Here is a 14,943-nt window from a genome sequence, read left to right on the forward strand (position 1 = left end):
TCTATGTTGGAAAAAAACATAGCAAGCTTTGCATTTTTACGTTTTGATGCACCTTTTGAAGTATTATCGATGCATGTGAACACGTGGTTTTTGAAAAAAAAATTTAAAAAAATAAGCTTTCTTAAATAATTAATTTTTAAATTTTCGTTTAACTTTTTTTTTCAAAAAAAAGGTGATATTTTTTCGAAAAGTCAAAATTATTATCTTCAACTTTGTCGAATACGTCACACCGATCAAACAAACCGTTTTTGCCCTAAAAATATTTGTAATCATCAATACCTTTCCAAAATAGCATTTTTCAATAGCTTCTCAATAATGAGTCGTGTTTCAAAAAATTAAACCAATAGCACAAAAAAACATCTTTTGCCTATAGAAACGTCTATACAAAGTTTAAGCCAAATCAAAAATGGTCGTTTGAATTGGTTTCCCGTTTTTTGTGGAATTGCTCGGTTACTTCCTAATTGCACGAATCTATAACACTTCTACATTACTACAACTTGAAATTACCGTGTAATGGGGTGAAATTGATCAGTGGGGTGAAATTGATCACCTGAAAAATAGTGATAAAAAATACTAATCAAAAGATATTGCTCTTACAACACTAGGTAATGTTAACGTGTCCTTAAACGCAACTTTTGTTTGATTCACATACCTGCCAAAGTTAACCCTTGCATGCCCGGTGCAATTTTTCATATTTTCGAAATATTCTTCTAACTCAGTCAAAACTCAATCAAATTTGATCAAACAAGTTTTCAAATAACAAAAAAAAAGTATTGAATTTACCTAAAGTAATCTTAGTTAAGGGTTAATTACGTTAAATTTGGAGAAGTGAGTAACGTTTGATAAAAGCTCAAAAGATGTAATTTTCAACAATGATCTTTCCATACCATTAAAGAAATACTGATGAATAAGCAGGAAACCACAAAGATTTCAATTTCAGAGCTAGTTTTTGAGCTTTTGCAACAAACCAAATTGAAATCGGTCGAATGATGATCAAATAAAAGCAAATTTAGCATCAAGCAGCTCGTGAACCAAAAGAAAACTAATTTTAACCTGAAATATCGTTATTTTCGTTTCCAAACTAGCTGTAAATGATATTTTTCAGTACAGAAATCATCATTTATCTTTAGCATATCGAAAAAAAAGCATATTGCCAAAAGAATGTATGGATTTCAATGGTGATCAATTTCACCCCATTTTACCTCATAGTACCTTATAGAATTATCGAATTTATTTCAAGAAGTAGAAAATAGAAATTTCACTAATAGTCATAGAGGTTTACTGGAGCACATACCAGTACTTGTTTAAAAATTACAGTATTTCGGGAAAAATGTACATGAAGCTAGTTAATAGGAAATTGTTGTACAAATTGATCAATTTCACCCCGTTCCATGGTACTAATTAAACATTCACGTACTCACGTAATCTAATGAGATTTAACAGTGAACTGAAGAAGTTATTAATAAAAACACTATCATTTTTAAAACAGAGTTATAGTTTAACGAAAATCTTCAACTGCACTGTTATTATTTACCGTTAATAGTACATGTTCAACCCGTCAAAACACAAATAAAAGTCTAGACGCGTAGGTAACACTCCATCCAAAGAGGTCTTTTTATTTATAAGTTATTATAGATTTCCAACACATTTTTCCAATATCAATAAACATCTCTTTCAACAATCTCTAGTCTGTATACAGTGAGGCATCGGAGGGACAGTGCATTTGCAGGCGACACATTTATCGTCAGATGAAATAGAATCTCCTATATTCATCGTTAGATTGCCAAAAGTGCACTGCATCAGTGGATTAACTGTTTCCGGTGTATCCTGCCGTCCTTCCACGATTACAGTGTCTTTATCATCGGCTAAATTGCAAAAAAAATATCAATCAATAAACTAGGTACTATTAGAATCGAATGTTCTATCTTACGACATCTCCACGAGATTGGGCAGCAGCGGTCCGTTCCGAAGTAGATCGGTATACAACCATCGGCCAACCACTGCGTGCTGCGCAACTCAATGCCGCAGTTTATCTCATAGCAGTTAGGATTTTTTGTGACGGTACTATTGTCGAAACCCTTCTGGCAATGGCAGATGTAACAGCTGTCCTCTTTGGGGTACATTTTCTGTCCTTCCAGGTATTTTTCACCTTCTAAGTAGCACTCGCTCAGTTTGTTCATTTCCGCACCACAAACATGATTTGACGAGCAGCATCCGCGTGCCTCATACTGGTAGATACAGTCTTCTTTAATTCCTCCGAAGAATTCGGGACAATCGATGTGGGCACAGATAAAGGAAGCGGGTGATGTATAGCTGTAGAAAACCGCCAAAAATTATTGAATTGTTCCACTCTATTAAAGATATCAATTAGTACTTAGCACAACGACAACCAGGATCACAGGAAACCAATTCTTGGTCTTGTCTGGACAGCGAACTGCCAGACTCGTAAATGTTACCATTGAAATAGCACTTCTGTCCGTCACGATCCGTCAGCGTCGGACACTCAAACCTGCGAATAAACGATTTAATAACGTACGTAAGATAGTTAGTAGGTACCGCAACAATAGTAGCTACGCGTGTCACGTCTCTGCCACGCACGATCAATCTGATACTGCTCTAGGCGTGCGCAAAGTGGCGAACGCCTCTCCTAAAGACAAAGTGGACATCGCTTCGAGCGGAACTGGACAGATTTGGAAGGGTCATCGGACTCACCTATTCGGACAGGAATGTCCTTCATCTTGAATGGGTTTACATCCGAGCTCGAGGTAGTGTTTTGGGGGTGCCGCACATGAAGTCTCGCTGTCTGCAATAAAGAAATTACTTGGTAGTTATTAATCAGTGATTGATTGTTCAGAAGCTTGAATTTGTTTTGAAAACTAGATTAGAGTATAACATTTTACATAACACTTCCACCCACCGATAGAAAGATAATAATCCTTTTTCATCAGTAAACTCTAACCAGCAGTTCTCAATTTACAACAATATAACCATTATTTCAAATCAATAGATTCGCGGAAATGGAGCACTTATATCAGATTTTGATTACTGTTCACTCGGAATGGTAGGTACCATAAACTGCGTTATCAAACTGTCGCCAAATTAGAAGCAATAAACTTCGAATCACATTCCCTTTCTTATGTTGCCAGTAACAGAGAAGATATCCCCAAGATTGTATATATCGAACACGAGCTTAGATCAAGTTTTAATAAACTTGCTATTTAAAATTTAGGTTGAAAGCGTGGTTATTTTCTAGGCATAACTTGAATCTCTGCTTTTAGTTATTGTTGTCATTAAGTATTGTTGTTCATCCAAGTAAACATTACTATTAGATTTTTTTTTGAATTTTCAAAGGCACAAAGATCAGCAACAGTTAATGTGTCACCTTTGAAAACGCTATGTTTGCGTGGTGAAGCAAACATGAAATAGTGTTTTCACAGTTTTCACGTATTAACTATTTCCGAGTCTTGTGCTTTTGTAAATCCGAAGTGGTGGCTTCGAATTCGGGCCGTTCCTAAACTACGCGGTCATGTATAAACTCAGTCAGTTTTCAACCGATTTCCTTCATTTTTATAGCAATCGCTTGGAATATCATCTATACACCAGCCGAAGTGTAGAAAATTGTGTTTTGATTATTCGAACTATTGTACTATTTAAAATTGTTGATCCTTGTTGAAACACCGATTTCGACCTCTGGATGGTCTCCTAATGCTTACTTTTCCTAACACGGTCCCAAATCTGTCCAGTTAAGCGAGCATGCACGCCTTCTACGCCCTTTCGAGATACCTTCCGGCACTTAACCATGTTCCATTCGCCATTACAAACGAAAACATGGGGTAGGCATGTTTTGGGTGTTTTCTTAGTTTTATTTTTCAATTCCTCCTTAGTTTTCACGGCAAAATTCTCGATGGGCCGCAACTGGGAGACGTTGGGCGGGTTCGCCGATTTGGGCGCCATATCGATATTCAGCCGCTACATCTCCTCCAACGATCGCTTCGAGTAGTGTGCGGACGCCAGAACACCGCGTCTTCGCCCTTATGGTGTTTCTTGACGAACGACGCAACTTCTGGCAGGTACTTCGTACTATTTCCCCGTTAACGGCCAGTCTGGAGCGAAAGAAGAACGGCTTTGGCATCCCCTTCTCGCTGATTATTAGCAACATCAGCATCTTTTTGAGGAAATTGGTGTGAAATGAACTTCATCTCGGAGCTTACTTCCTTCGTGGGGAAAGTAGAATAAGTAGAATGAGAAGTGCCCTGCCAGTCGTTGTCATCCAGAGTTAGATAGGTCTCGTTGTCCCCACCGCCACCTCGCGATTCACCGGGAAAATCAACTTGACTTATTCTGCCGCTGCCGCTGTGTTATTATCTGCAGCACCGGGACCAGTGGACGAGACTGCCGCTTCCTGGCATATATGTCCATGTTTGCTGGGTACTTTTTCACTATCTAGCCAGTTGCACCTACACGGTGACAAAAAAGTCCGGTCACACTTTTTTGGGGTCGCCTGTAGCCTAGACGTTGCATCTCCCTGGTGCCATCTATATGTCAAATGAAAGGGTTAACTTTGCTGCCCAAAGTGGCAAAGTTTCGTTTCTGTGCAGTTTGTTTACATTGAGTTGTGAGCCATGGCAGAGTTAAGAGCAGCTGTTATCGCTGATTATGTGAAAGGGTACAAACCCGGACACATATTCAAACACCAAAAACTGCTAGGAATAGACCGGAAATTCATGTACCGGACCATAAATCGGTACCTAGAGACCGGAGGCACCGAGGACAAGGCACGATCTGGACGACGAAGGTCTGTGAGAACTCCAAGGCTGAAAAAGATTATACGAGACCGGATTCGCCGGAATCCCGCCCAATCTGCACGGAAGCTGGCCAGGAACCTTAAAAAGAACCGAGAATCAATCCGCCTGCTTCTGCGCAAGGATTTAAAACTTACACCGTACAAAAAACAGGTGGTGGGGTTACCAAAGCTACAAAGGACAAGAGGTACAAATGGTCGCGGGAGTTGCTCGGTTGGCGTGCAGATGACGAGATTATTTTTTCGGACGAGAAGCTGTTCGTTTTGGAGCAAACAGTCAATCGCCAAAATGATCGAGTTTGGAGTGTGAGCCTCATGCAAGCTCCTGCGGACAAGCTGAACGTTTCCCGGTTCCAAAATAAGACGTCAGTGATGGTTTGGGTAACCATTTGCGAGAGAGGTAAACTGCCTCTTATTTTTATCGATAAAGGGGTTAAAATCAACGCAGCGTACTACCTGGATACGGTTTCGAATAAAAATGTTCTGCCTCAAGCTGAACTATTGTTTGAAGACGATTACTACTGCTTCCAGCAAGATGGCGCCCCATTCCACACCGCAAAGGTTGTCATGATGTCGAAGCTGAACGACTATAAAATAACAAATTTAGTGCAATTTAAGCGAGTTATCACGAAAATCTGGGACGAGATGCCGATGGAGCACGTGCGCGCCGCTTGCGACGACTTTCCGAGACGTCTGAAGCTGGTTCGATCAGAGAAAGGTGATGGAATTCCGAGATATCGTCTGTGAAATAACTTAAAACACTGTATAGGTCGTTTCCTTTTTTATTGGTTTTTTTTGTATAGGTCATCCAGAAAATTCAATTCCGGTTGATTTAAATCATACAGTTGCTCTTATGGATTGCAATTTTCATCAGTCCGTTGTTTTTTAACTCAAATCAAAGGTTTTCGAGCAACATTTTTGTCAATTGAAGTACAACACCAAAACGCATACGTCGTTTCTAAAACTACCTCTGAACCAAACAATAATTTTAATCGTAGATAATATAATCATGTTAACCATGCTTTATGAAATAATATCACAATATAATCATGTATGAAACATGTTCAGGACTACCACGAACTACCAAGTGCTGTTGACACAGTTCAGACTCATCGAATCTCAATAACAAGTTACCTCACATCATCCACTGATAACACCTATCTAATTACATTCAATGAGTCACATCATTTTAAACACCGAAACGAAATACATAATTGCCTAGCATTGATTGATCAACTGTGTCAGACATCACAAACAGCTAGTATTTATTTTGCTAAAAGACACAACCTTCAACAGAAGAAGTTTACCCACACGCCACACGCCACACACCAAACGTTCAACTCAACTATATGGCGAGTTCAAGTTCACCAGCATCACTTTTGAAGGTTGACAGCGCACTATTCGCTCATCTCACATTATCATAATCCACACTAGCCATAGAGGCGGATTTCCCCACAGATTTCGCTTTAAAATGTACCCAAACTAAAGATAATTATTTCCGCTAGTGAAAATAGTACTCTTACTGGAGGCAGTAGTGGCCGAGATTTCTATCTGTGCTGATAGACAGAACGTAACAATAAAACAGAGCAGCATCGCTGCGACAGCCACGACCTTGTCCATCATTGCACTAGACTGGAGCTATAAAAACACTTCTGGGAAACACTATCAATCTATTTGTTATTCAAGCCACCCACACAAATCCGCGCACTGGTAAGCTCAAGAACCGATATCACGCCAGCACCGAACCGGTATTGGAACTGGTTGGATTTATGATAAACACTAACTTATATACGATCGTGCCACTGGGACTGTGACTGTGACGTTTCACGCGCGGCAACCGGTTGCAAAATAGAAGGCACACAGGCGACAATCACGTCATCGCTCCGGTCCCAACGCTGCACCTTAGTAGGGGAAAAGTTTTCACGCGAAATGCCAACGTGAAGAGCTCGCGAAGCGATGCTATTGAGCCGATAGGGTTTAACGTTTACTTTCCTCTAGTTCCCTTCAGATTTCAGTTCAAAGTCAAAAGGATGCAATATAAATGGGAAGTTGGTAAGCTTCCGCCACAACTTATTTCTTATCGCTCAGCTTTTTATTTTCATAGTATCCCTATGGCACTGTTAGTTGAATAGATAATTTGATAAAGAATCAAAGAATAAAGAATCAAAATTTTTCATGATGCCGAAACAAGATTTGTGTACGGCCTTCACGTCGACTTTTCGATTGCATCTCTTGATTCTAACAATCAACTGTTCACAGTTTAGTAATTTTTGTGCACCGAGGAACTCAAAATTCCAAAGAATTCTCCGATTGGACGGATTGCGTATTTTGGGCATAAATCAATCAATTGGTTGTTCAGCAACGTTTGTGTTTTTGGTGTAATGGCTTCTTTGCGAATTATTATCGACGTTTGCAACATATAATACACAGTCGAGACCGGAAGATTTCCGCTTCCTGAATGATTCACGTTTTGCCGAGATTTTCGTGGAGTTCAATTGGAACTGTATAATGCGCTTGCGCAATGCTTTTTGTTTCGACGCCATTTTGAACAGAACTGAACAGGCGTAAACAAAACAAAAAATACTGCCAAAAAGAGGAGAAAGAGAGCTTTCGTATATCTACATACTCTCATTTTTCTTATTATTGTAGTTGAATCTTTTACGCAACCTCAAAAAACTTTTCCAATTTCTGTTGTCACCTGTAATGTGGAATTCAGCCGGGGTGCAAATGAAACTGAATTCATATTCTTATATTTTTATCCGATTGTCACGAAATTCTCAGGATGGAAACTTTGGCCTTAACTCATGAGGCTTTGCATGACCTCGGAATCGAAAATTTTTTCTTCATTCGCATACTTTATCTCATTAACTGTCTTACCTGCTTCTTCATACTAGCCCAACGTTTCTCAATTGGGCGCAACTTCGGTATATTTGGAAGGAATGGTTAAGAGCAGAATCATTTCAAATCGCCTGGAACTACGCGAAAATTTAATCGACCATTTTTGATTTGAATGAAACTTTGCACACGTATTTGGCTCAGCAAACTGAGCATTTTTCACAGATGGAGAGATTTTTTACACCCATGAGTTACATTCTAAAAGGGCGTATGCCTCATGGCATAGGTTTTATTCGAAGCATTGTAGCCCAGAAACCGTTGGTTGTATAGAAAAACTGCCTGTGAATGAGTTGTAGGGAATTGAAAATGCACTATAAAAAAATATACACTGTACAAAAAAAATTTTTTTTGACCAAAAAAAATTAAAAATAAACAATAAATTTCAATATAAAAATAAAGAGGTGATTTTTTTTTTATTTTTTTTAAGAAAATTGACGTTAATACGCAACTTTTAAAAAAAGTCCAGGATGGAGAAATGAAAAATAATTTTTTTATGGTAGATTATTTTTTTTATAAAAATTCTAATTTAAACATTTTTCAAAATATTTGTTTTCTGATGATTTTAAAAGATGCAGAGAGTCATTTTAAATTAAAAAGCTTTTGGTAGTAAACATTCTAAAGGCATTGGTTTTCGAGTTATTTCTAATTTAAGCTCGAAAAATTATAATTATTTAGGAAAATACACGTTTTTCTTAATTCGTCCATGGTTCTCCAGCAAAAACCATACACACTTAAATTTTTTTGCCGGGTCTCGGTAATTTTTGCCGAGAACGGCACCACTGAGTGCTCGGTTAGAAAAAAAATGACAGCTGTCACATTTTTTCGAAAATCTCGGTTCAACCTAACTGAAGCTTCGGCACAAAATATTAACGAGCCGAAATATCAGTTAGGTGAACCGAGATTCATGAAAAAATGTGACAGCTGTCATTATTTTTTTAACCGAGCACTCAGTGGTGCCGTTCTCGGCAATAAATTACCGAGACCCGGCAAAAAATTTTAAGTGTGTACGTTCATTGGAATGCTTGATCAAAAAAATACAATTCATTCTTTGACAGCAGAACGATTGGGCGGTTCTCAAGAAAAGAGTTAAATGTTCTAAGCGATATAAATATATATATAAGAATCAAATATTTATTTTCGAGTTTTATTATCTTAGGAACATATTTTTTTAAGACATAGATACTTTACAGAACTAGTTTCACCTTATATTTTATATACATCATAAGTAAATGATTCGTCATCTTTTGAAAACAGCTTCGATTGTATCTTATTTTCTGAAGTCGGAACAAAAGAGTAATACTTTTGTGTAGAAGCTGTTATTATAGATTTTTTGAAAATATTGCTCCATTCTGTTACTCCTTGTTCATATTCTTCATATGATACCCAACTAAATGACATTTTTGATGAATTTTTATTACTTTTCTGATTAGACCAATCATACAATTATTTTGCGCTTGTAATGGGATGTTCATGTTCTTTAGCTAAACTTGCATTTCCTGCCATTCGTTTTAATATGCCACCAATTGCATCGCATGGGCCTTTAACATGAGAAGTCGCAAAAAAATGCCACTCTACATCGACGTTATATTTTGTTTTGATCTTGCAAAGACTTGCAAAGTTTTTTCTATTTTTATATTGTGAGGCAGCTCCATCAGACATTAATAACGCTTTTTTCAACTCTATTGTTGTTTTCAAAAAACTCATTAATTTGGCAATGTACACCTGATTCGCAACAGTATCATGATGGAGTACTTCCGATATTATGATGAAGCTGATATTCCTGAGTGTTCCAGATTCTGAACAGTAAACAAAAAAGGGATCAATGGTGGCTTGACTATCATTCCAATAACTACACGAATCACAAATTGATAAAGACGTATTAAAATGAGCTTGACTGTTCAATATTTTTAATTTTGCAATAACGTTTTCGTTTAATTTGCGTCAGCTTGATGAGCACTGATGATCAGGAAAGGGTTTACAGCATGTGGGCTTGGTGTATTCCATTTTCACTTTATTCAGCTTTACAAATGCAAACTGTTGCTAACACATCTGGAGTAGTGCAATCGTATTTATATACGAAAACAGGTTGCGTACTTTACAAACAGTTATTATTAGTAAACAAGTAGGTAGTGTTGCATGACAAACATATTTTTTATAACACATTCGGCAAGGAGGGACGTGTAGGTAGGCTCAGGTTTAGCGCTTGAGTTATTTATACCATCGTTTTGTTGTCAAAGAATGAATTGTATATTTTTGATCAAGCATTCCAATGAATGTATGGTTTTTGCTGGAGAACCATGGACAAATTGAGAAAAACGTATATTTTCCGAAATATTAATAATTTTTCGAGCTTAAATTAGAAATAACTCGAAAACCGATGCCTTTAGAATGTTTACTACCAAAAGCTTTTTAATTCAAAATGACTCTCTGCATATTTTAAAATCATCAGGAAACAAATATTTTGAAAAATGTTTAAATTAGAATTTTTATAAAAAAATATTTTTCATTTCTCCATCCTGGACTTTTTTTTAAAAGTTGCGTATTAACGTCAAGTTTCTTTAAAAAAAATTCATTTCTTATTTTTTTAAATTGAAATTTATTGTTTATTTTTAATTTTTTTTGGTCAGAAAAAAATTTTTTTTGTACAGTGTATATTTTTTTATAGTGCATTTTTAATTCCCTACAACTCATTCTCAGACAGTTTTTCTATACAACCAACGGTTTCTGGGCTACAATGCTTCGAATAAAACCTATGCCAAAAGACATACCCCTTTTAGAATGTAACTCATGGGTGTAAAAAATCTCTCCATCTGTGAAGAATGCCTCAGTTTGCTAAGCCAAATACGTGTGCAAAGTTTCATTCAAATCAAAAATGGTCGATATTCGACCATAGGTCATTTGGCGAGATCTTGCTCTTAAGAACTCTCGGCACGCAATCGACATTATACGCCTTATACCACTTCAGTGCATTTCTCTTGTAGTGGCATGATGCCAAATCCGGCCAGAAGATCGTTGGACCGTTGTAAGTCTTCAGAAGAGAGAGAGAAATCGCTTTTAGAGACATTCTTCAAAATACACCCGTCCATTTATAGTTCTTGATGAAACGTAAGGAATACTGTTTTCTGCAGGAACAAATCGCTTGCCACACCAAGAACATCTTGGCGAACTTGGACACCCTCTGTATCCAGAGGTTCTTTGGAACATTTGGCAGTGAAATATAGATTACCTGGAATCTGTTCGCCTTAACATAAGTCCCTGATGGCCCGGCTAGCGGAACAATTGGAAAACATCCAAAGGAACGCGCAAAACATCAACCAAACCGACCTGAAGAAAGGCTGCTCGTTCGATGCGTGGCCAGCTATACAGATCTCTTCGAATGGGACGCTTCTTAACTCGACGACAACGCGAAGGTGCGCCTACTGCTGCGAAAGCTCAATCCCACAGCACACAAATGATACATGTCATTCACCCTTCCAAAGCTCTCGAAGACCATCACCTTCGAGAAGATGGTTGCCAAAAATAAACGAAACACAGGATATTACGCTGGAGAAAATTGTAGAGGAGTGCAAGAGCATGATCAATTTAAAGAAGGACACTTCACTAACCGGTCGTCAAGCTCTTCCTGTGGCCGGTACAGCTATGACACAGGCCGTCTGTCTAGTTCTCTCTCCGCCACCAATAGAAAAAGAAGTTCGGCGGCAACAAACCCTACACGCCGAAGTTTCCGTGTTGGACGAGCTACTGGAATGTACTACTCCAGCGAACGCAGTTTCAAAACTCACCCACTATTTGCTGAACTGCTTACTAGAGTCTACAATCAAATAATGAACACTGCTATTTTTCTTGATTGTTTGAAAACCGCCCGTGTGACACATGTTTATAAAGGCGGTATCCCAAAAGAACTGAATAACTACAGACCCATATCTTGTTTATCTGTTCTCGACAAAATCTTGGAAAAACTATTAGTTACGCGGATAGTTTCATACGTTAACCACTACAACTTGATCTTCTCTCGCCAATATGGATTCAGAAAAGGATCAAGTACGTTAAGCGCTACTTGCGACTTACTAGAAGATATATATGACTCTCTTGATAACAAAAAGTTGGCGAGAGCGGTTTTCATTGACCTGAAAAAGGCAATACAATAAATCAAGTTTTCAAATATCTAATTGAAAGTTATCTCACTGATCGCCTGCAGTTTGTTGCATTGGGCAATAGTTGCAATGATATACGGTTCATTAGAACCGGTATACCGCAGGGTAGCAACCTTGGCCCGATTTAGTTTCTTTTGTTCATTAACGATATCTGCAAACTGAAGTTGGAAGGTAGTCTTTGTTTGTTTAATGACGATATTAAGGTACCCAAAGGCCAGCTGTTCAACGGCAGATGGAACAAGATCTAGTTCTTTTGCACGATTGCTTCAGATCCAATATGCTGTCCCTAAACGTGCGAGAAACAAAGTATATGTTATGACAAGAAGTCGAAGAACTTCGAGAATATGCTTTCCTGGGGCTGACACTTGACTCTACTTTGAATTGTTCCATCAATTGAAGATGAAGCTGAGCTCCCTGTGTGGTGTTTTACGGAAAGTGACCTCGTTTATTCCGCAAAAAATGGCTGTTGAAGTTATACATATCGTTAATCCACTCCCGGCTGCAATATTTGGTGCTATGTGGGGCTCTGCGAGCAAATCGAATCTGCGCGAACTTCCGGTCAAACCGTTGTCTGAAGACCGTTTAAAGGAAACCTTCCTGGTTCCAAACAATTCAACTGTACTCTGGTGAAAAGAACGTGATCTTGCCTATTCAAATTCCAGACACTGACCTACGTCTACAAGCTTATCATGGATCCATCGTTGCATAACAGCATTGTCGTAAGAAGAATTCAATATAGTCGTGCATCAAGGCAAACCGGAAATTTCTCGCTGGCCAGACGGAATACTAAGATGGGACGAAGAAAGATCACGTACAATGGTTTCAAGAACCCTAACGCTTTACCGCAAGTGTGTTAATCTGCTAGCAACATGAACTCCTTCAAAACTTTACTGAGAAAACACATCAAACTGAAAATTGACCAATATTTGATTAACAACAGTACTGTCTCTGATATGACTGGTCCAAGAAAAAACTTTGTTTCTATGGCCGGAAATCATTCCAACTAAACGCACCACCACCGCTGCTACACTGTCGAGTCTTCGAAAGGCCTTCGGGAGATTCGGTATGCCGGAAGTAATGGTAACCGACAATGGTCCACAACTGATTAGCGACACCTTCTGCGAGAAAAATGGGATCATGCATCTCAAAACGGCTCCGTTTCACCCGCAAAGCAACAAACATGCGGAACGCGTTGTTGACACCTTCAAAAGGACAATCAAAAACATTCAAGCCGGAGGAAAAGACCTGGACGAAGCACTCGACACATTCCTGATGTGCTATCGTTCCACTTTCCCGTCGTAGTGCGCCTGGAGGGAAGGCGCCTGCCGAAGTCTTACTTCATCAACCGATATGAACTTCGTTGGAACTTCTTTACCCACCGAGCATCTTAATCAACATGAAAAACAACCAGCAAGACCGTCAATTCAACGCTAAACGCGAAGGAGAATAGCTTCGAGGTGAAAGAAAAGGTGCACGCGCAAGTGCACCACGGTAACAACAGGAGCTGGATCACCGGAGATGTCGTAGAGCGAATAGGTCGAGTTATGTATAGTGTGTGTGTTTAAAACCATCGGAAGATCCCGCTGCCACCGGGGCGAAACCCTGGGCAGAACCACCACCATCGGAACCGGCTCAGGTGAACTGCAGTATAAGTTCCTACCCGAGCTTGCCGAACCACTTCATTTGGTACCGAAAGGCTTAGAGCAATTTGAGTGAGTGCAGATTTCAACCCGTACACCCTTTATCTATTTCGCCTTAACGTGAAACGGTGTTGAAGTCACAAATGACCGACTCCGAGCCACCACTTCGAATTTCCAAAGGCACAAGACTCGGCGATAGTTAATGCGTCACCTGTCAAAACATTATTTTATGTTTGCTTTACCGCAGCAAACATAAAATAGCGTTTTCACAGGAATCGCATTAACTATTTCCGAATCTCAAATAGGCGAGCAATTACCCTGCAGTCTTTTGACGCACCTCTGCATTCACTAATAGCACGAAAATTCACAGGAATGGTTAAAAAGCAGTAATCTTACTAGGGCAACTTGTTTGAGCTTTAGGGCGACTTTTTTCTGCGTTTATCAACCAGTGTTATCATGCCTTGTTGAAACGTAGATTTCGATCAATCAGAGCTGAGCCGCATGCATAGATGTGATTTATCAATGCTTTCTCTAGCACGGTCGACAGCATATTAAACCTTATTAACCGGGAATGTACCGTAACCAATTACCCGAAAATGGCTACATGGGAACCTGTTTCTTCTCAAATTAATCATTTTACTAGAGGATGGTGCGACAGACGGTCACATTCAAGCAGCAGCTTTAGCCCGGGGTATTTGCCCTCTTCCCCCCCCCCCCCTCAAATCCGGGCCTACGCTTGAGAATGTTTTCACGACAAGATGAGAAAAAAATGACAAAAAACCTATATCTTGAATCATTGAATCTAATTATTTAAATTGAAGTTGCACTTACGAAAACATTACTTTAAATTGCCGCTTTTCAATCACTACGTACCAAACCCTTGCTCTTCCAAAGAATTTACTGGTTACCAACAAGTTACCTGATGAAGTCTTCATATAATTCGAAATTTTGCATCACTTCTAGTTGTCCCCAAGAAGCATTATCAGTGAAGCATTGTTCCGAATCTGCTAGAGGGCAGCAGTAAACACAAAGCCTTGACTGTAACAATTATCTCTATTTTTGTTCCACATAAGGGTAAAACACATCCGAAATAGATACCATCCATTCATTGGCAGATACTTGCTCAACGATAAAATAGAATCAATATTAGCTTATCTCTGCGTGCTGTGTGTCTACGTCCTCACCCCACGCTATTGGGCATTCCCTTTTGAGTAATAAACAACAAGGCAAAAAATGTAATAATTCAAATGAAAATATAAATACCCCACCCGAAAGTATAAGCTCAACGAGACACACGGGCGACTACATGCGCAATATGAACGATAATTGCGAAGGACACGCTGATCTTTGAAAAAGATTAACAGAACGCTTTTTTTCCTACCGCCCTCATGCTAATCATTCTCGTAAACAAACGAAGTGTAGCTTGATTGTGAGTAAACTGATGTACCTACTG

At 38.9% G+C, this 14,943-nt stretch overlaps 1 protein-coding gene across 1 annotated transcript; it reads right to left on the reverse strand.

The window, feature by feature from the left end:
* Window positions 1–1,586: 1,586 nt before the first annotated feature.
* Window positions 1,587–6,702, reverse strand: LOC129721817 (kielin/chordin-like protein). Its single transcript, XM_055674830.1, has 5 exons — window positions 6,325–6,702; window positions 2,713–2,803; window positions 2,375–2,509; window positions 1,931–2,313; window positions 1,587–1,865 (listed from the first exon to the last, which is right to left on the reverse strand). The coding sequence occupies exons 1-5, from the start codon at window positions 6,422–6,424 to the stop codon at window positions 1,675–1,677; spliced, it is 900 nt and encodes a 299-aa protein (XP_055530805.1). The 5' UTR covers window positions 6,425–6,702; the 3' UTR covers window positions 1,587–1,674.
* Window positions 6,703–14,943: the final 8,241 nt, after the last annotated feature.

The sequence above is a fragment of the Wyeomyia smithii genome, chromosome 2, assembly GCF_029784165.1.
Source record: "Wyeomyia smithii strain HCP4-BCI-WySm-NY-G18 chromosome 2, ASM2978416v1, whole genome shotgun sequence".
In the NCBI taxonomy this organism is placed as follows: domain Eukaryota; kingdom Metazoa; phylum Arthropoda; class Insecta; order Diptera; family Culicidae; genus Wyeomyia; species Wyeomyia smithii.